We start from the raw sequence: 23095 nt of genomic DNA, 5'->3' as shown, positions 1-23095 counted from the left end.
TTTGTCAACTGTCCACAGGTAATCGCATAAGCATCTGCATTTGTCTGCTCTGGTTTGTCATATTTCTGGTTCTTGGAGAGTTCAACATGTTCTCATTTGGTAGGCACTGTAAAGAGTTTGAGAACCACTGAACTTGGAAAAAGTGTTTTCAAGCAGCCGTTGTGCCTTGACTGCTTCTGGCCATGCTTTTCTCCAAGTTGTGTTAAATCTAAGGAAACGAGTGTGTCATTTTTCATCAAATGAAGCACATTCTGGTTTATTCCCAGCAGATAAGGCTGTACATGCGCACGCTTCATTGTGATATGTCTTCTTCAAACCTGTTTTCTGGCCGCAACAAGTGATGAGAGCTGAATACAGCCCTGTTCTTTTCTTGTCTTTTCTTTTTTTTTTTTTGGATTGAAAAACCCATTTGGAGTCCAGTCACCTAAGAGTAATTACAGTGTGGAGTTACATGGAAGGCAGCCAAAGCTGTCCTGCACTCACTCAGCTCTTAGCTTTCCAGAACTTGATGTACATGCTCTATACATAACGCTATGTTTAAAAGAGGCCGCTCATCTGTTGGAAGAACTGTATGTACTAGGAGCATGAAAAGAAACGATATACAGTATCCAATTTCATCGATGGTGAGTTGATTTGTCTTTTTGGAGCGCTTCAATGGGTCAGGTTGTAACATTAATCAGCACTTTATTGTTCATGTCTATTGATTAGAGTGGTATGTTTATAGAGGAAGTGATAAAAATTGAGTAAGTGCTTTCAGAATTGAATTATTGCAGCACAAATGAGTTTTTAAGATCTGCAGATGATTCAGAATGCAGGGGCTCCTTTTCGGAGTGCAAAAATAAATATGCCACTTGATTAAGTGAGGGCGGATTTTTTTAAGGCGCTTGTGCTCACCTCCAAAATGACAAACGGCATTGCACCATTATGCATAACCTTAACCCAAATCTGACTGAACTGTGCAACCGATATGAGCCTGATCACACTTACCGCTCTCTGGGGACTCAACTGGAGATTTTGTGTGTGTTTGAGCTTTTTAACAGTTTTCATAAAGCAATAGATGTTAATCATTTGAAGGTAGACAGAGGATTAGGAAGTTAAGAGGTGATTTTAAGTTGTTTCCACAACTCATGTGCCTTTCTGTTTGTGGCTTTAAACTGTAAAATAGAGTTGATTATACTTTGAAAGAGAGCAGTCCTGTAAATATATTTAACGCACACTGTAGACAAGCTTTATCAGAAACATGTTGATATGCAAAACGTTAATACTGAGATCATGAACACTTATTTCTCTTAAAAAGTTTCCACATGAATAATTTTTATTTGTCAGTAGGAACTGTGTGTATAAAATCATAATTATTTTATCATAAAGAGACAAAGAAGTCAACTCCACCTGAAAGATTTAAGAAAAAATCTTTTTTTTTTCTCGTCTTCTTAGTCCTGAAAAAGTATAAATCCTGGGACATGACCAGACAAGATTTTTGCTTAATTCCGGCACCATCTATATTTGGTCTTATTTTGCTGTGTGTTGGATTATGTTCAAGGCAGACATCTGGAGATGTTGGTTTTGTGGTGTGGAAGTTTCCTCAAGTTCACCTCCAACATCTAGAAACTTGTTATAATAATAACCGTCATTTGTTAAGTCTTGAGGAGATCAGACTACAAATTCCTCAACATCACGTACATGTTTGTTTGTTCCTGTGCTCTGGTTCAGGTATCGGGGGGCTGGAGGAGTGTGTCCTGAAGTCAGCCACCCTGTCAACTGTCCCGGCATGCCCACCCTTCACCCCTCTCAACTTCGAGGCCACGCCCATAGTGCGAGTCGCCATTGAACCCAAACATCCGAGTAAGTGTGCACACATCTACCTGCATGCTTCGCTTTCGTCTTTTGTTTCCGTCTCATACTGTCGCTGTGTTGACCAGGACTGGTCCAGTAGAGAGGCATCATAAGTTGGAACTTCTTGTCTTTGCCAGGTGAGATGCCGAAGCTGGTCCGAGGCATGCGTCTGCTGAACCAGGCCGACCCCTGTGCCGAGGTTCTGATTCAGGAAACAGGAGAACATGTTCTGGTCACGGCTGGTGAGGTTCACCTGCAGCGCTGCCTGGACGACCTGAAAGACCGGTCAGTGTATTTTCATTTACTCTGTCTGTGAGGCAAAATGTATTTATTCACAGGGACTCTGTTAACTTTCGCTTTTATCTCAGAATTATTCATTAATCACATTTCTTTGTGAATCTCCACCTGTGTGCGTTTCTCATTCTATCAAACTAGTCAAGTAATTTCTTTACAAACAACTCCTTTCCAGTGGTATAAATCATTGTAACAATACTGCTTTGTGCAGTAATATTTAGATTATATTTTATTCTTATGACTTTTTAATCCTTCCTTCTCCTTTTTGCTATTACACAATAATTACTATTAGGAGTTATCTATCTATCCATCTATCCATCCATCCATCCACAATGTTGAGTTCTTTATATGTTGGTCGTGGATCTGAACTGTTTTTTGTTGCTGCTTCTTCTTCTTGTTGGTTGATAAACCTTTTCCTTCAAGTCACACGAACATCCAGATCATAGAGCATCTTCCTCCTTCTAACTGATGTAACTTCAGCTTCATTTACTTAGACTTTCATTAGACTGACCCACAAAACTACAACAATACACCTTAGTATGTACTTTTATCCCCATTAGGAGATTATTAAAAGTAAATGAGAGTTACAGCATCTGATGTTTATTCCTCTTCACATGTGAGTTTTCTGTCCCGGGTCTATTGATCGTCTCCCTGTGTGCATCCCTGTGAAGAGGTGACTGATGATATACGCAGTGACTCAGATCAGAGACTCAGCTGATCCATTTCCTCTCGCAGCGCCATCATTATCAGTACTTATTGACTGCTGCAGCGTGTCTGCAAGCTCCCGACCTCCTCAGAAGAACAATGTGAGCTCATTGACAGGCAGGCAGATCACTAGACAAGTGAGGTTTCATCAGTGTGCCCCACATGCTCTAATGTGACAATACAGTACTTCTGAGCTTGAATTGCATTACCAAGCCAAATTCTTACATTGTGCAAAATGCAACATTTACATTTTTAGAGCCCTTTAGAAAAGTATTATCAAAAATAATTGTAGTATAATTTTTCACTTTCAGATAGAATGCAAGTCTAAAATTGGGCCTTGTATAGAGAAATAGCAACAAAGCAAACTGAAAGCCATTTGTTTAGATCGTGCTGAATTTACAAATTTCCCTCGACTTAGTCGTACAGAAAAAACACAGTGGACTCAAAACCTGATTTCACATATACATAAACACTACCTTCTGTCCTCTGAGCAGAAGTTGAAAGTTGGAGTTGGGTTTCCATTATAACAATAAAGCAGACACTGATGATAGTATGAGTGGCCCAGACATGCCAAATAAAATGAATCTGCCTCACTGAGTGAAAGCCAGCAGCAGCATGTAGATTCAGACAGTAATGAACAACATTGTCACGTCACACAACTGTTGTAAATGGAATTTGATAGAGGTAAGACAGTTGGATCTTTAAGGCTATTGTGACACAAACACAAACTCCGATGAGCTCCGATAATATGACACAAGTAAAGTAATGAACCTGGAGAAATCAGGAAATCTGAGCTAGTTTGACCAAAAGGACCAAATGATGTTGCTGGATTTGCATTGAAATGAGATGTTGAACTGGTACTGGCATGGCACGGGAACTGATTTCTGTCCAACATGCAGATCTGAACACAGACATGTTTATGCGAAGGGGATGTTTTGGCCCTCATCCCATAGTTGTAAAAAAAAAAAAAAAAAAGTTTGAAAGGAATAAAAATTACACACACACACATCACACCAGGGGTCTGCAACCCCGTGCAGCTCCTCTGTGGTGACTCCCTGTCACTTTCACAAAAATGCACGCAGATAAAAATTGTATCTTCTTTTCAATGTTATTCCACAAAAGATAATCCGACACGTCGTCGCACGTCAGATGACTCTCTGATGAATACTCCAGACACAGTCAAAACATGTAAGGTAAAAAACATCTCTCCCTTCTAATTTGTCACTTAAAAAGAAACGATCCTAAAGGTCCTGGTGGAGGACACTGCATGGCAGCCCTCATCATTGGTGTTTGTGAACGTAGCTAACAGTGTAAAATACTTTGACAGTGCTGACACAATGAAAGAATTTGCAATACAAGTGAAGCCCATTAAGTCATAGTTTGTATTTCAGATGTGCGGAGGATTGTTGAAAATCAGCCAGAAACAGCTAAAATAACAAAAACGGCGAAAGCGTCTGCAGTTCCTAATTGTGGTCTTAAATTTCGAATTGTAAAATAAACCAGAGCTTTAGTCCGTGCAACAAAAATACCCACTGCACAAGCAGGTTTACGTGCTATTATCTTTGTGTTAAAGGTTAAATGTGTTTTACGTCTCCGGGTGAGTTTCACTTGGTGGAAGGTGGGCAAAAACAGCCTGTTGGGTGGTAAAAGTTGCAGACACCTGTCCTACACTAACGCCTGCCTTAAGGCCAATTCATACTCCATAAGAACAAGAAGAAGGTTCGGCAGTGCAGGGTCCTGCCGAACAAAATGATGTCATTTCCTTCGGCCAGCTCCTTCTGGCCGTAGAAATTCAGCTCGGCTGTGCCAACCGTCCTGGCCGACCTATGTGGGTGCCGCACTGCCGTGTGCTGCGCATGCGTGTTCCAGCTCGCTAATAACTATCAGTCATATTTTAATCATGTTTAGCATGTAGCCTTGCTACTGTGAGCCCTGCAGCACGTTAACATGTCTGAGGCATACTTACGTGATGCACCTGAACGCATCACTCAAAGCGGTCAGCTCCTGCAGTTAAAACCGGACCAACATCGCTGCTCGGACAAAAACTCTCTTAATAGTGAAATAGTTCAGCAAAATGTATTTCTGAAAGCACTGGAGACGAGAAATAAGCTGTGCAGTTGAAAAGTTAAAACGCTGCTTCACAGATGTGTAGCTGCAGTGAGGGGGAGTGGCCTGCGAGTTCGACAGCTTCTTATCGGAGTATGAACAGTCTTGTCGAAAAAGCTTTATTTTCGGCAGCTGGCTGACGTCACTGCCGAATTTTCTTCTTGTTCTTATGAGTTCAAAAAGGGTGTATGCAGGGGCCTTTAGCATCGCTGCTCACCTTAGCGGCGGTTCCACCGCACTTTCTAGGGCGGGGCGGGTTTTTGCGTGGTCCCACTGAAAAAAACGCAACCACAGGCTACGATTTTCTATCACCCCTCCGTTGGGGTACCTAGCACTGAGGAACAGGTCTGTGATGAGGAGCTACAATGCAGCTGTTTGGTAGTGACGATCGTCACTCTTGACAATATTTTAATATTTAATCTGCAGTAAACTCTCCCGTTGTTGTTTACATAGGCTTTGCGCTCACTGCTTGTTTTGTGGACTGGGTTTTCTAAAACGTCGGCACGCAACACAGCACCACTGTCTTTCAAGGAGGTGCAGACGCTCCTCTCAGTAACAGGAGAGGAGGAGATTCAGCAGGAGCTGGACGTTGCTGTTCACAATGAGAAACTTTGTGCTGTGTCACAGAGAAGGACTCGGACGGCCACAGAGTTGCGGTCGGGTGAAGCCGCCCGCTTACGCGCTCTTCGCCTGACATGTCCCCGCGCCGTTCACAACTCCGCCTACATTTTAACCGTACTTTCTGTGATGGGACCGTGTGACAGAGTTGGTCCTGAGTGTGCTTTGCCGTACCGTAGCATCCCGCTCTGCCCCGCTCCGACACGGACTGCGCGGTGGAACCACAGCTTTTGTGAACACTTTCACAAAAACATGTATTCTGTATGAGCAGTGGCTATGAAAACAAGCCCTGAAACAAAGTGAGAACATTTCAGGAGGAGTTTGAAAAGAACAGCAATCAGTTTGAGCGGTTTATTTGGCCTCCAAATTCCCCAGATCTCGGTCCAATCAAAAAACATTGTCTGTCCATGGACGCCCCACTTAACAAGTTTTAGGACATAAGGAACCATCCAGCTCACAGATTGGTGCCAGTTCCTAAAACACACACAATGGGGCACAACATAAAATTAGGCCAGTTGTCATGATGTTATGGTTGATCATTGTATTATAATATTATCCCATGAACCCAGCACCAATTGCCTGTTTTTGTTGTGATAATAGTGTCCCATCCCTCTCTCAACACAGTGCACACCCTGAATTAGATGTGATTGATCGTGCTGGCTTACCAGAAACATAAAAATCAATTTGTAAATGCAATGAAGAGATAATTGAGATCAATTTAGCCAAAATGGGTCTGGAAATGAGCAGAAAGACATTAACTTGAACGCAAGGGAATCGTTGGACCAAGTTTTTTTTTTCCTCCCAAGCTTCAGTTCAACCCGCCTCTCTGATCCCGCCCCTGCAACGTTTTCACTCAGCCGAGCTGTGGCGTTCACGGTACAGACGCCTGCTTTTAAAGTTATTTACCAAATCCCCGGTGCATAATGTAACATTTAACTCTGAAGTGACTTCCATCCTCGCACTCTGGCGGCGTCAGGCCGCTGGCTGCAAACCACAGAGAGCAGCATGGTCTGATCAGGGATTCTATCCCTGCAGAGTAACACTCACGCTGTTAAAGTGCTCTCCAGCTTCTTTGTCACAGCACTGATGACCGGCAATCTTGTGTTATTTTTCTGTCATTTGCCCGGCACCGGGCATCTTGTCTGATGGCACCCAGTCAAAGCCCTTTTTGCTTTGACTCGCACTGTTTTGATTAGTGAATCCAAAGAGCAGCGTCATGTGATTACCTGCAATTTGGCAATTTTGTGGTAAGATCTGTACATTCACCTCGATGCCGTATATGCAAAGATACTTGGACATTTGTGACTCTTGATTTTCATAGCACCCTCTCCTTTAACACTTAAATACAGGATAAGATTGTAGCACAAAGTGGTTTTCATCCAAAAAGACATATTTAAAAACTCTGTAACAATCCCTCTGTCTCCACAGAATATATTCATATTTACACCAGATTGTGAAATGTGTTTGAAGACAGAGACTTAAGAAACTGTCTTTATTTTATAATGAGCAAACAGGAGGTTGTGTTAAAAGTTAAAATTAAGAATAAATCAATAAATGTAAGGAAAGTATAAATTCTGTCAAAAGTTATGCTTAAAAGAAAATCCTTTTAAATAATAAAAACATGAAAACTAGGCTGCAGCCTCAAGTCCTCATGTAAGCTGATCTTTGACAAAAGCGGAGCTCGGTTTGCATCTTTTAATTTGAATAACAGCAAATGTTTGTCTGTGCTTGCTTAAATGGATACAAATCAATGCATTGCACTTTTAAAAGGGACCTCATATAGTTCAGTTAAGTTCAATATGTATTTAGTTTGTTCTTAAGTATTTTGCTTTCTTCTTTTCAGGCAAGTAGGTTTTAAAAAAAAAAAATACCTTTAACATATTTTGACGGTGTTCATCCGTCTTCCTGTGATTTAAAAAGGCAGTTTAATGAGGCACTTCCATTTGTAAACGTGTTCTTTCAGCATCCACTATGCTTTGTGATTGAACACAAAACGTGACTTTAAATCTTTAAGTCTTCACTTTGTGTGAATACTCTGACAATGAATGAAGAGAAAAGTTCTCTGAACCGAACGGAGAGATCTCTGGTCGATGTTCTCACATCCTCAACCTCATCTGCAGTGACTCCGTCTTTACAGCTCCCCCAAATAAAATGGTAATCCAGTTTTTACAGCTGTGCTTTGTAGTGATTGAACGATGGATCAAAGAGGAAAAGGGGCTTTTATACCCTTGAATTATTAGTGGACATTTTGTACCCCCCAACGTTATCTTTGAAGGAGCAAATCCACACGTTACAATGCTGTAGTTAACTTTTTATATCAGATCTTTTTTTATACAATCAGTCTCATTTCTCCCAATTTGTTTAGAAAAATTGAGGGTACATTAGATTGGACCACCTAAATCTCATCAACGTTCGTCAAATTAAGACAAATCCTATTAACATGTTGCGATGAACCCTTGTTTAACAGTCGACTGGAAAAACGTGTTCACTTTGTTTCATGTTCAGACGGCAATGTTTTGGAGTCATCACAGTACACAAGGAGGCACCAGGAATGCTACAAATGCTGTAGTTTGATTGTTCGGCCTCTAGTTGGTGCTGTGTTTGTAGAATACAGTCATGCTGGCATGTATGCAGAGATCAGTGCAGTGTAAACATGCAAGCTCCTTTTAGTCGTCTTTCTACATTGTCTATGCCCACTCAGTGTGGTTTATGTCAATTAATTAATTTCCACTTATGCAGATGATGGTGTAGTAAATGTAAATGTGAACTTTGTCAAACCACGTCTATTGAATAAAAAAAGAGTGACAAGCACAAATGCTGAGACTGAGATCCTAATGGATACAACAATTATAACAAAATGGTCGTAGGATTACGCCACTTTCAGATTGGATCCTACAGATTAAAATCTGTGAGGCTATTCTGCCCCGTTCCAACTGAAAGGTGGAGCGTTTTAAGAGTTGATTGGCCGTCTTTGCTGTCTGACACATGATTCTGGAGTAAATCTTTGTCGGCATTAGTAAAGTGGATTAGGATTCCACTGTGTGGCCTGTTGCACTGTATTCGAGGGATTCCAGCTGAGGAAAGGAGGCCACGAGCATCGCTGCTTCTATCTTTAGAGCCAGGCCAGACAGCTTGGGACTGAGATGGCAAAGGAGGACAGGGACTGACCAGCTGGCCGGCTGCTTAGCTCAGGGTAGGGCTGATTGGCTTGATGGATGGCTGGCTGGAGGACAAGACGATTGGCTTATGTTTTAGTTTGCTGGCTCGCGTGTAGGTGATGTTGCTTTGTGGCCAGCGAGGTCATAATCTGGTTTATTAGCTGCCAGACTAAATAGCTGTCTTTTTGTTTTTTGTGTTTTTTTCCTTTTGTTTTAGCGGCAGCTCGGCAGAGGATCCCTTTTTGCTCGTCGTAGTGGTAGTGTTAATATTAAGTAGCAGTTTGCCGACATCAATTGTGATCTAAACCCATGTAGACACCGTCAAAACCAGTGTGCTCAAATAAAATGACACAAATATTCCTTTATTGAACAAAGTCACCAAGCAGTCACAGATTCTAAGATGTAAGATACTTTTATTTATCCCCTTAGGGGGGAAAAGCTTCTCTGTGTTTAAACCATCCTATTCATAGCCTTGCTCAAAAACCCATAGTTGGTAATCAATCCTTGGTGGGATTTAACTTGCAAATTTCCACACTCAAGTACGCTCTCTAAGCTCGAGGTAAATACTGCCTGGACCATTCGTCTTGTTTTACATCAGTTAGATTCTCAGGATGTGCTGTGAATGTTTCCCCTCACTTAGTGCCCCTGACCTGGTCCCATCAAAGCAACCTCAAGCCATGATGCTCCCTCCACCATGCTTCTCCATGAATGTGATGTTCTTTGTTTTAAAGAGCAGCAACTTCTTCTTTGGTGTCCAACTATGGACACAGTCTTAACCCTTCCAATGAGTCAATCAAGGCTTTCAAGCTGCTACTTCTTTTTTTTTTTTTTTTTTACATCACTGAGCATAATGTGTAATTTGTTTCATAACAGCAGCTGCTTTTAGTGACTACTGCGCTTCATTTTTGGAATATATTTTGTCCTTCACAATTCAGTTTTCATGCAATAAATCACAATCAATCTGCAATACAGTTTTAACTAGAACAAATTTAATACATGTGCTTAGAAGTGTCTCTATCGTTATAAAGTTAAGAACCTACCATTTATTTGCTAATGTTTTGATATATGCTGAACTTTTTAACATGCTGGGATATTATTGTTTTACCTCTTGTGGGGTCATTAAAGTCTATCAGTCTTTGTTTTTTTTGTTTGTTTTCTTTTAATTGTGGGGTGGGCTACCCCGGAAGGAGCCATAGGCAAGTCTGATAGTTATGTAAGTTGCATATAAAAACAGATCGTTTCAATTGAATCCTTCTAATGCCCACAGCTATTAACAATGATATCCTAAATATCAAAAACATTAGAAAGTCGAGTGTAAATCAAAAAATAGTACTTGATTATGGACAAAGCACGTGTTGTGCGAGAGTTCGGTGCACAATGCACAGTATGCTGACCCACACTAAATGGAGGGAGGGCTATTGTCCTTTTTTTTGTTTTGTTATTATCCAGTGATCCTGTAATAATTAGAAACCTCCTGGCCTGTCATATTGGTGTGGATTCTCAGTCATAAGCTCCACTTCTTTCCCTGAAGGACTGGATCTACTGTGGAATGATTTAACCTCGCCTGGCTCGCTCACTCTTTTGTCACTAAGGTGAACGGGTTGCACGTCGTTTTGTCGAGCCATCTGTGACACGGCACTGGCAAGCGGCCTGACATGCAGCGTGTCACACTCAGAATGAGTTCAGTGCACTCGAGCACGCACAAGACGGTGCTGTCACAGCGTCACCACTGAGAGGTCTCTGTCTCTGTCTGTCTCGTCAGAACTGGGTCAAGTGCCAAGTATTCAGAGGTCGTCGGGGGAATAGGAGCCTATGCATATACAATTGATTGATTATTCTGTCACACTCTTAACACAGCCCAGAAAGAAACAATGAGTTTAGGGGGAGAGATTTTATAGAAATTGTCTTTTAGAATGCATTGTATATTCCCTTTTTGACCATCATTTCTTTCACACATGTATTTTTGTGGAACCTGCATGTTTTACTATTTGAAATCATCCTTACCTCAATATGAGGAGTGAATGAGCAGCATGGGCAGTGGGTGTTTTCTGGACTGTAACCTGGATTACATGAGAGTGGATCCTCTCAGTCTCTGTGCCTGTGTGTCATTAGTAATGCTGTCTCAGTCCTGTGTCTGTGCCGCCTTAACACAGCAGAAAACACAGACATAGTGATGACCCAGTGACCCCAGGGTCAGCCAGCAAGCATCTGTGTTGTTGGCGAAAGCCTATTATACAAACAGGAAGCTTAATCAGCGTGTTGGAAAACCGGCTATTAGCTGCAAACAATTCAATTACTCAATGTCAGGATTCAAACAATGTTGGAAAAACACGTGTGTTATTAAAATGATGAATTGAATCCATTTTGGAATAAGGCTGTAAATTAAAATGTGGGAACAAGTGATAAACTATGAAAACTTTCTGGATGTACTGGTGTGTCTCCAACGTGATGTGAACACAGAAACAGTTTATATGTCACACAGTATTTATACGTCACACAGTATTTATACATCACACAGTGTTTATATGTCACACAGTGTTGCCACTTTCGCCATTGTTTAGCAGATATACTGCCTTTGGAGATATACTGCAGAGAGCTGAATACAGTCTGATCGGTTTCTGGACTTTGTGATTCTTAATTACCTCTCCTATGAACAACATGCTAGAATTTTCTTAGAGATGGATTTGGTTTAAAAAGAACTACACACTCGACTTTGAATTGTGGAGCGCTATTACTCAACTAAAACAATTGGTCAACTACCTCTTATTTGAAACATTCATTGTTCCCAGAAAACAACTATTTAATTAAATGATTCCAAGATTTTTTTTAAACTTAACACCGCCTACAGGGTTTACACTATGATCTGCTTTTTCAAGTTTTGTCCTATTTTGATGTTTGTCTTCAAATTGACCTCATGAGAATGAATTATGTAGACAAGACTAACATATTTTATTGGTTGTTTGTCAAGGTTTGCAAAAATAGCGATCAGTGCGTCCAAGCCCATCATTCCCTTCAGAGAAACTGTGATCCGTCCTCCAAAAGTGGACATGGTGAATGAGGACTTGGGCAAGCAGCACAAAGTTGCCATCATCCATCAGGTGAGTCATCGCCATAGTTAGTTATTGAGTGTAGGCTGGGTGTTTATCCGAAACCAAGATATGAAAGCTTTAGAGACGTCCTTATGAACATTTTGTGCTGCTTGTTTTTGTGCTATTGGACACTTTAATGGAGCAGCTGTGCCAAGAAGCGATTGAAGATTAGACTTTATTCATCCCACATGGGGAAATACAGTCATCACAGCAGCTCCACATTGTACAGAGATTAAAAAACATAAGTGTTCACATTCTGCCATCGTCTCTCAATACATGTGTTGTTTCCTGAAATGTCCATGCTTGTTGGTAGGTGAAGGACGAGGCCTCTCAGGCACGTTCGTCCGATACCCTACAAGTGGACCAGAGTGGTCTGGCCACGCTCACCACCCCCAACAGGCTGGCCACAGTGAGTGTGAGGGCGATGCCGCTACCACAAGGTAAGACCTGGACACACCGAACAGGCTACTAAGGTCCAGTTTACACTGACATGACAACAGTGCTCAGAACCACTGAAAAAGCTACTTTTTTGAAAATGGCTCTAAAGTTGGAACTTTTGGAAATGTTTCGACAACATTTCAAGTGAAGATCCATCATTTTTGCGTTTTCGTTTCAGGAAAGTTTCACGTTTTCACGGCAACGTTTTGTCCAATGTCCGTTTATACGGAAATGACAGAAATGCTGAAAACAATCTAGCTGGGTTTTTTTGTCATGAAACCAGACACACGCATGCATTGAACATTAACAATGACGAGTACGCGGACATTCATATGGATTCAAGATTTAGATTTTTTCATTTGTACACACAAACTGACAGTTAAGGCACATAGGAATTTTTGCGAGGGGCTTCTGTGGAGGTTAAGTAAAAAAAAAAAAGACAAGACAACTGTCAAAAATAGAATTAAAAGAAGACACTCTACAAGAGTGAGATAAAGAGATGAATACAAAAGCTGAGGTACCAACATGCTTCAACTGTTCATAAGGCCACACACACACACACACACACACACACACACACACACACACACACACACACACACACACACACACACACACACACACACACACACACACACACACACACACACACACACACACACACACACACACACCTGCCATCAGTCTTATTGTGGCAGGAAAAAAAATTGTAGTAAAAAACTGTTGCGATAATACTGTTTGATTATTATTATTATTATTAACACTACCGAGTACACAGAAGCAGCATTTGAGAAAAGTAGCATTTTCCTCCTATCGCCATGGACACGGCGATGGAGCGTTTTCAGTGACTGAGCACCGTTGCCGTGTGAACACCCGAAATGCAATAAGTTTCACGTTCTCACAATATTATATAAATAGGGCCTGAGTTTTAGGGCCTGTTCAAGTAAACGCCCCCTAAAGGCCTGACATATGTACTACATGCCCTTAGCACATATCTTCACTAATGCCACATTTGTTTGCAGAACCGAGGTAGCATCACTCGCATGTTGGCCATTAACTCATATCGATTGGAACTAGCCTGTTAGGTAGCAACATGATTGTGCGAAATAATGAGCGGGGGCACACAGATAAACCACTACCCAAGTCAATGCGCTCACGCTGGTATTTCTGGATACTTGGCGAACTTAGATATTAGCTGCGAGCTCCGGAGCATCTCCATGACAACAGACGCTGATCTCCTGTGATCTCTTACATGAGGTGCCGCTCCTATCCGCTTTGTATGGGACATTTTTTCACAGTTTTTGGGGGCTTTATTCAGAAACGGTTAGCTGGTAACGTCCCAAAATCTAATTGATTGGTCCTTGGATGATGACAAATCATCCCTGAAGATTTAATGCAATAATTAAGTCAATAGTTTTTGCAAAAGGTTGGTAAAATACATACATACAAACCAATAGATAAATACATGCAGACAAAAACATAACCTTCGCCCCAACTTTGGTTGGCTAATTTAATTACAGGCACTACCTGGAAGCAGGTCAGTTAGAGTTTGCCCGTGTGAGAAAAAAACAGAAAAAAAACCTTCATATCTTTCCCTGAACTGTCACTTAAGTATAATCACAACGTTTCAAGTTGTGTTATATTCTTTAATTTTCCTTAATTTAAAACTGATTTGCACTCTAATGATGGTTCACGTCCCACTCCCAAAACCTCTGTTTTGAAAGAAGAAAATACCTTGAATTGTGTGTTTCCAACCACAGCAAACAGCCAAACTGTATCTGTTCTGAATAGCTGCACGGCTCGTTCTCTTCCTCACTGATTTCACCTCTGCACCGTGAATCACATAAGTGGGAGCCATGACACACTCTCAGTGGGTCACAGGCATTTATTGTTTAATACGCTGTGATTTACATGAAAGGAAAGTTCAAACCTTGCCCTCCTCTCGCTTCTCACAATCCCTTCATCAAGTGGATGTCAGTATTAAACTGTCATTTTCAGAGATGTGCAGTATTGTAATGTAGAGGCACTGAACACTGTTTGATCCACTCTTTCAGAAAAAGGAAGGGAAAAAGCTTGCAGGGAACGTTTTCTTTCTGGATTTTGTGACAGAATAGTAGCGATGTACAGTATTGACAATGAAATGTGTTTTTCCTGTCAGAGGTGACTCATCTGCTGGAGAGCAGCTCCGAGGTGATCCGCACCCTGGAGCAGGTGAACATGTCTCTCAGGGAGGGAAAGAGCCTGGACATCAGCGTCAGGACGCAGGAGGCCATCTCCGACCTGAAGGCCCAGCTGGAGAGCCTGCTGCAGGGGAGGAGGTGGAGGAACGCCGTGAAGAGGATCTGGGCTTTTGGGCCTCGCAGGTCTGTTCATAAACCCATCAGAGTAGACTGATCCAGTCAGTAATGAATAGTGAAGAGAGACAATCTGGAGTTATGTAAACTAAATATTAATGGTTACCATTAAAATTCTTTTTAATTTATGTAGTTACTGTTTACCATTAATGATCATTTGTTGGGCTTCTTTTGTTTTTGCTTTTTAAAAATTCTTCTTTTTGTAAATCTAAATACTCCAATACAAATAAATAGAAACGTGTGCATAGAAATCAATTGAAATCGGAAATTATACTATGTTGTACACAGTCTACCCTTCTTATCCGTGGTTCACCTTAACAACACAGACTAGGAGTCATGTCTGCCACAGCGCGGCACCCGCGGAGCAGCTGGGGGGTCAAGAAGCCCTCGCTCTGGGACCAACAGTATTAACCTGCCAGCAGTCGGAGTTGACCTGTGATCTTCCGAATCCAAGCCCGCTTTTCAAACTTCCAGAGCATTACTGCCCCAAACTCCAACAATGGACGGCACACTTGAAAATAATTTAATCTTCTGAGGTCCAGCCAACCCGAGGATCCACAGTCTGATCAACATATGAGACCAAGGTGGACTGATGACAATAAAGTTCATATGAGTAGATGATTTTTTATTTTATTTTTTTTTGTTTCCTTTGACAAACGGTACACTTTCGTCATTCTGGAGAAGAGGAAGTTTGCAGCTCCAACTCTTTAGTGGCAGTTGCTGTCCTGTGTCGGTGGTTTACTGCCGTTTCTTAGGTCTTGTGTATCTCAAACAAATATTCTTTTCACCAGAAAGTATTGCATGGTCAGATTTATTACAAATTAGCTGCAAAAGCTATGCTCTGTAAAAACATGTTTTACAAATTCAACAGTTCTATCATATGGGTGAAACTCAAGTTGGCATCTTGTGAGTTTGTAAAAAGGTGCACGATAAAGGATGCAGAAATCGTGAAGCTTTTGATCTGAACAAACAAGTTAGATTGCATTTTGTTTGACAGCTCTATTAAATCATTTATTGTTTTAAGTGCGTTAAATGTTTGTGTCTTCTGCACTCAAACCATTGATTTAACCATTTGAAGATTATCATGCTATCAGCTTACTTGTGAGAGCAGATGGCGCTCGATGTCGCCCCCCTGAATTAAAATTTGTAAACACCCCATTATAGACCGTGTTCATTCAGGGAGCAGCTTATTGACTAATGGAAAAGAGTTGGATTAAATGTGTTTTTAAAATGTCCTCCTATTCTTTTTGAATGTGTGTTTGTATACATATTAATCGGTGGAAAGAGTATTAAATGTTTGTATTCAGTGCACTCAAATACCAAGAAAAGAGCTAGTTTAGAAAAGCTTTGCTCGTTTAAAATGCTAGTTTTGTATAACTTACATAGAATAATTGAATAAAGTTCTGTCTTCAGGGATCTGTCAGAGAATATTTGATGCCTGGTTCGTTGCACTTCAGAGAGTTAACCTCAGTGTTTGTGTTATTCGCAGGTATGGTCCAAACATTCTTCTGAACAGCGTGGAGACGTACCAGCGGCCCTCGGTGTGGCAGTGTTTGAGCCGCGGAGACAGGGCGGGCGAGGCCGCCGCTCAAAGCGCTTCCCTCCGGGACCTCGACAACAGCATCATCAGCGGCTTCCAGCTGGCCGCTCTGGCGGGGCCCATGTGCGAGGAGCCCCTGATGGGAGTGTGCTTCTCCGTGGAGAGGTGGGAGGTCCAGTCGTCGGCCACGCCCCAACATCAGGACTCCCTGGAAGAGGAATCCACGCCCCAGGAAAAGGAGAGGTGGAGTCAGGCCGGGCGCAGGCCCGAAGCCGCCTCTGTGGACTGTTACGGGCCCGTGTCCGGCCAGCTGATCGCCGCTATGAAGGAGGCCTGCCGCCATGCCTTCCAGGCTCAGCCCCAGAGGCTGATGGCTGCCATGTACACCTGTGAGATCTTTGCAACAGCAGAGGTGCTGGGTAAGTGAGAAAATGCTCAGAAACTCATAATAATAAGAACCAAAAATATGTGTGATGGCATCAATGAGTTGTACATGTTCCTGAGAAAGAAATACTCTACTTTGTTTCTATAACACTTTAACAACAACAGCTGAAAAGAAAGTGCACTGCATAGGTTATTGTTAAAAAACACAAACAAGAAAAGACTGGAAATATGTAAAACAAAACCAAAAGCAAAGTCTTGTGCTGGTTCAAAAGCCAAGGAGTGAAAATGTGACTTAAAAGCAGTTTAACTCTCAGCTTATCTGGTAAATCAGAGTTATTATTTTCTCAAAACAACTTGCAATACAGAGGATTTATGATATTTTCTATAAAGACAATGAAATGTACTCTCACAATGAAAGTCCTTTTCTGTGACTATATTCAAATTTTTATAATTATTTAACAAACTACACAGTAAATTATCATTACCGAAATGTGTCCTGACCCCTCATGATCGTAATCTGATTACTTTGGCCTGTAATATATGCACTGCGCCTTTGAAATGGAGCAGAAGATTTAAATTAAGAACAAGGTCAATTTTCTCCTTTTTCACATTAATCAAAGAAATGATGTTCTTTGATGTCGCTTGGAGAGCGTTGGTGAGAATAACCTCTGTACTCAAAGACTTGGTCCAAGAACAGACTTTAAACTGCTTTCTGACTCCAAACTAAGACAGTAAATCAGAAATCCTGAGTTCTGAGGCTACAAGATGCACAAAATGTGTATCCTTTGTGATTTTCTTTTTTGACTTTAAAAGACTCTTGAACTAACTTACTCAAATAAAAATGAAAGATTTAACAATCAAGGCTTCATTAGGCCTTCACACTGTAAATTAAACAATAGGAAATGCCACCATTACTACTAACGTTGCCTCATAATTCACACAAAAGCAGACACGGTTTGAAAGCTGCACAACGCACCGCCGTCTGTCCTGGCAGGAGGCAAAGATATTAAACTATCTCACACTCGCACAGCCTCAATTTCCAGCCTTATTTTCTCAAATCATGCAGGTTCATTAAATTTTTACCGCTGAACTCCTGAACTCCAGCCTCGCCGCGCTCGGCCCTCATATATTCTCTTTCTTCATCAGATTCGGTACAGTCTGTGATTGATGATCCATCTGACAGCGCTCATAACCCAGTTGGACTCTTTTCTGTTACCCCTCGCTACACAAACTGTTACCAACACCGGATGTCACTCACACACACACACACGTGTGCGCGCACACACACACACGCAGTAGCAACAAGCACAGTGAGATTTTAGGATTCAAAGTGGATGTTAAAGAATTCCTAAAATAATTTGATTTGTAAAATCGCTTTCATTCATTGAAAAGGAACAAATTGTCACAGGAAGGAGATATATTTAAGTTTCTTAGGCCACGTTTATACAATGATTTCAAGTGAAAACATCAAACTTTCATTGCATCTGTTCACACGTCAACGGTGCTCGGGGCCACTGAAAACGCCACTTTTTGAAAATTCTGACTCAGTCGTCGTGGAAACGGGGGAAGATGCAACTTTTTTGAAACACTGCTACTGCACATGCACGTCACGGCTGTAGTAAATAGTTGTTGTGCACATGTTCAGTAGACGACGGTAAGAGCACCGTTTCCTCCGGCGCGTCATGACTCACAGTCCATGTTCTCCTGGGAATTGGTAGTTTTATAGTCGACAGTCACTGTCATAGCAATCCAACTTGGTCGTCTGTCCATACGAATGTCCGAGAACTCCCATTGTTCATGTTTATAGCGTATTGTTTATCTTGGATTGTTCTCTGCTGCATGTGTGTGTGTGCTTTTATTACAAAAACAAACAACATACATGACTCCATTGTTTTCAGCGTTTCTGTCGTTTCTGTCTTGATTATTTTTAACAGGTTCACAGTACAGATGTGTCCTTCCTTTACTTGACCAGGGATGTTACATCTCCACCCCTTGATCACCCACAGAACACATTTTTTATATTAATCTATTTCCGTGGCAGCTCCATAAGCTGAATGTGAACGACCTCTGCGTTTCCTCTCACAGTGGAAAAAACAAGGCCAAATTATTGGTGTTAAATTGGTTGTTGTCTTTTTTTTTTTGGGGTTCTTGTGCATTTTCATATTCAGTCTGTAATGAGAAGCTCACTAACAGTCACTACTGTACATTGTCTGGTTCAAACAAGTGTCTGGATAAACAAAACAAAAAAAATGATAATTACGATGGAATCCTGCAGTGCTGTGTTTGTTTTTGTGGGCATTGATTCCTCATAAACATGTCCAATTTATTTTAACAAGACACATCATTACAGAGTGTTACAGCAGGTGGACTGAAAGGCAGCAGCGTCAATGAATTTGCCTTCCCTGAATCCTCAAGTCATATTATAAACATCACCACAGAAAAAAAATAAAATATTGAACCAATGCCTTAATTAAAATGGTTTGATAGAGCGAGTCTTGTTAGTTTTTCATTATATTTTAATATTTGATTAAATATTTGATCAATAACTAAAAATACATTCAAACAAGGAAAATACCTTATTTATTTCACCATACTGACCATTACTTCACCAGACTACACAGGCTAATATAGTAGTTATACATTACTAAATTGTACCACAAGATGGTGTAATGAGTCACTTTCAGATTCAGCCACTTAAAACAAAACAGAAAATAGACGACCATGACTGAAGAAGAAAAAAATATGGGGAAATAAAAAAAAGAAAATCTTGACATTGATTTTGGACTTGGTTTTTCTCTGTGAAAGGTTTGCAGCGTTTAAAGCGAAAATCCATTGTTTTCCCGTTTTATTTTCAGAAAAGTTTCATGTTTACACGGCAACGTTTTGCAAACGGAAATTGCAGATTTGATCACATGTCACTGCTACATTAATCAGGTGTAATGTCGCCACACAAAAGACAGGCACCATTACATGTCGCAGCCAAACACAAACACAGTTAATTTCAGCGGAAGGATGGAAAGGAAAGCCTGCACAGCTCAGCACTGACTAATGCTCCACCTCACTCCCTGAGTTGTTGTCCTCTGAAAGCCATTAGAATGAAAATGAGGCTTGAAATGGCATTTAAACATGTGGTAAACAATATCTGCAGGCTTGTTAGTGACCACAGTGGCTTGTTACGCCGAGAATTGCCTCCTCGGCCGAATCAGAGCAGGTCGAGTGAGTGAAGCCATGCTGAAGAACGTTTCTGACTGTTTGAGGTGATGCTAACACGCCTTTTTTCACAGCGGCTGATTTAAAGGTGCGTATCGATTTATGGATTTAGCTTGTTTACTCTGAAACTGTTGAGGTCCAGTCAGCTTTTCTCTCGAGTGAAAAGTAATTTTTCTGCTTCTGGATGGTACCTGCTCCAGGCCGGAGTTGTGTCTACTTCTCAACACTAGTTGTCAATACGCCTGTAAATGTCTCCCAGTTTAATACGTCCATCGAACATTGTCCAGTAGTGTCTTCCAACATGGCACGAAACATTAAACGTTGAAAATGATCTGATAAAACCACTACAGTGCCTCAAATGTCCACATGGTCACATTCTTTTATGAATGACTGAATCAAGGTCGAGATCAGTGGATTCTCACTTTTATAACCTTCAGGTATGTTTGTGCTTTTGCAACAGACCATTGCAGAGTCCAAAATGTTCTCGTTAAATGTCTCCCTGTTTGTACCTTCCTAAAAAAAGAAAATTGCGTTTTACTCCAGTCACAAAGAAATAGCTTTGTTTGCTTACATATGACAATTGGGGAATATGTCACAATCTTTTTGAGGCTAGTATATTAGTAAGTATTCCAGTTTATGACTAATTGTCAACACTGTCATTCATATTCACATATATGAATGACAGTATGTCATAGATAGATAGATAGATTGATTGATTGTGCGACTTTATCTAAATAAACAATCTAAATAGGGGTAATTAATTGCGTTTTAATCGCATCTCAGTATTTGATACAAAAAGACACATTTTTCAATTCAAGCTGTATTTTTCTATTAGATGGCTGACTCAAATATACTTCCATTAGTTTACTCAACAAAATCATGTTTGGTCATTTGTTGAAAACTTCTAACATGCACACTGTTGTTTTCCAGAGGATTTCCAAACTGTTGGATCTTTTGTTGTGTTTATTCCAGAGGCGCTCACCCCTGTGTTCACTGCGTCTGTCCCATCAGGTCGAGTTTACGGTGTGCTGGGGAAAAGGGAGGGCCGAGTCCTCCAGGAAGAAATGAAGGAAGGGACGGACATGTTCATCATCAAGGCCGTTCTGCCCGTCGCCGAGAGCTTTGGATTCGCAGACGAGATCCGCAAGCGTACGAGCGGACTGGCGAGTCCTCAGCTGGTGTTCAGCCACTGGGAGGTAATCATGGATTCCCAATTATTCCAGCGTCACTTAATATAGTTCATGAGCTTATTTTCACTCACACATGCAGGGGCCCCGTAGTGTCATCCTGTATCGTTCCACGGTCTAAAAACGTGTTTGAGGCTGATTGTTGGGCCTAAAATAGGGTGAATGTGACGGATCGGTGACCTGTTCTGGACGTATCCCGCCTTCATCCATAGTCACACAGGGATCGGCTTCAGTCCTCCGTGACATCAATTTCAATAAAGCGATATTGAATTTAGATAGATGGCCCGATCCATATTTGAATAACTTATGTGGAGCGGTGGGTCTTGATCTTTCTTCGGCATGCAAAACTTTCTCAGAGTTGAAATGTTCTACCTAAGTGAGCTGCAGGGTCCTGATGGAGAACAGCTGACTCGTAATTCAGTAAAAAAGAGGAAAATAGGTCGTTTCGAACTCTCTTGTGCTCCACTCGACACAATCAATGGCAGCAATAAGCAGGAGGTGGTTTGTGGTTTGAGACTTTCTTTAGTTATTCAATGGGGTGAAGTTTAGCCATTTCTTTAAACCATAGAAGCTCTTCAAGTCTTTTTAGATGACGGTGTCCTGTGAGCTGCTGTAATTGTAATTGGCAGAGAATATGTTATGATTATGGCATTTCTTTTATCTGTCGGAAGAGGTGTCTTTGTCAGTTGTTCTTTTGTGCAGGTTTATATATCAGTCAGAATACAATCATAATTTTGTGTCCAGCATTTTTTTTATACGGCGCAGGGTGATTTAGTGTGAAAAGATTTAATACATTTTGGGAGATGGATTAAATAAGAGAAGCAAAAAAATAATTAAAGGAAAGTAATAAATCATAAACTAAAATAAAACCAGAATTAGTTTTGTGCTTCCACACTGGTTATACAGTTTCCAAGAAATCGTATTTTTCTTTACAGGTTTTACACATTTAACCAACGTAGTCCAGGTGGATACAATTAATGTGTTTTCGGAGTACAAAAGTACAAAAGTGAGTTAAATTTGACTCACTGTTGACCTATCTGTGCACCGTGTGGGGCTCAGGAAGTAACCAGCGCTTTGTCAAGTGGATGAAATGTCATTGAAATGATGGATAAAATTACAAGTGGAAATCAATATTGAACATAATGACTGTCCTGTTCCAAAATATGTGCCAAAAGTCAGATAAAAGAGCCTCCTGCTTAGGTTTAATAAAGTGGCGGACCAAAAACTATTAGTATTGAGTATAGAGTAGTATTCTCTCTTGCGTTCCGAGCCTTGGACATGACCATCTTAAGGATATTTGTTGCATTTATACAGACATATTAGTGTCCCTAATCACACGTGGAAGAAGTAGTTGTACCAACCAGCGGTAAGTAGGACTTACACGCTGTGATAAAATTCTAATTTCATGAAAAAACACGAAAGCTGTAAATGTTGATATTTTAACATGAGAATTGCCTATAAACTGACAAACGTAATGTCAAAAGTGTCAATATTTATGTATTGACCTGCATCTCACTAATGGTCGCAAGGCCACCAAATGTAGCAAAGCAGCCCCACAGCATGATGGTGCCTCCACCAGTAGGTTTTCTAGCCTTTACAAAAAAAAATAAAAATAAAATTACCAAAGAGCTCCATTTTGGTTCAGTGTGTTGGTCTGACATTCTTCCAGAAAGAGTCAGCCTGAAGCTCTTTACATAATCCAGTTGGGTGTGAGAGTGACACGTATCTGCTCATTCTGAGACACAGTCAGTCCTGCTGTACCGTCACCCAGATCACTATCTTCTGTTCTGTGGGGATCCATAGTTTCTCCATGATTTCTATTAATCTACCCTGACTAATCTGAATAGACAAAATAACGGCAGCACCAATCTGTGTGTGTGATTCTGAAGCCGTTGTACTGAAAGACAAACTCTCACACACACACACACACACACACACACACACACACACACACACACACACACACACACACACACACACACACACACGCAGCTGGAGTGTGACTGAGCTGGTTATGTAGGACTGTAGGTCAATGAGGCCGTCTGGTTAATGAGACTCTTCCCTCGGGGGAGCTGGAATCAAAGCTGCCACAGACGACATGTGCGTTGGAGCAGCTCTACCTGCCGCTTGGCTGGCTCCCGCACGCACGCACGCGCCTCAACGTCCTGCGGGCCATATG

The 23095-nt window shown here is 41.2% G+C and overlaps 1 protein-coding gene across 1 annotated transcript in view; it reads left to right on the top strand.

Moving 5' to 3' along the window:
- Window positions 1–23095, top strand: part of efl1 (elongation factor like GTPase 1) — a 97092-nt gene that overhangs the window by 61387 nt on the left and 12610 nt on the right. Inside the window, exons 16-22 of the mRNA XM_080458274.1 lie at window positions 1711–1842; window positions 1971–2118; window positions 11683–11812; window positions 12117–12243; window positions 14400–14604; window positions 16085–16554; window positions 20741–20925. Coding sequence (XP_080314400.1) covers window positions 1711–1842; window positions 1971–2118; window positions 11683–11812; window positions 12117–12243; window positions 14400–14604; window positions 16085–16554; window positions 20741–20925 — 1397 coding nt within the window. The remainder of the gene's footprint in view (window positions 1–1710; window positions 1843–1970; window positions 2119–11682; window positions 11813–12116; window positions 12244–14399; window positions 14605–16084; window positions 16555–20740; window positions 20926–23095) is intronic.

This window comes from Lipophrys pholis, assembly GCF_963383615.2.
Source record: "Lipophrys pholis genome assembly, chromosome: 2".
Lineage (NCBI taxonomy): Eukaryota > Metazoa > Chordata > Actinopteri > Blenniiformes > Blenniidae > Lipophrys > Lipophrys pholis.
This window is presented reverse-complemented; position numbering and strand designations above follow the sequence as displayed.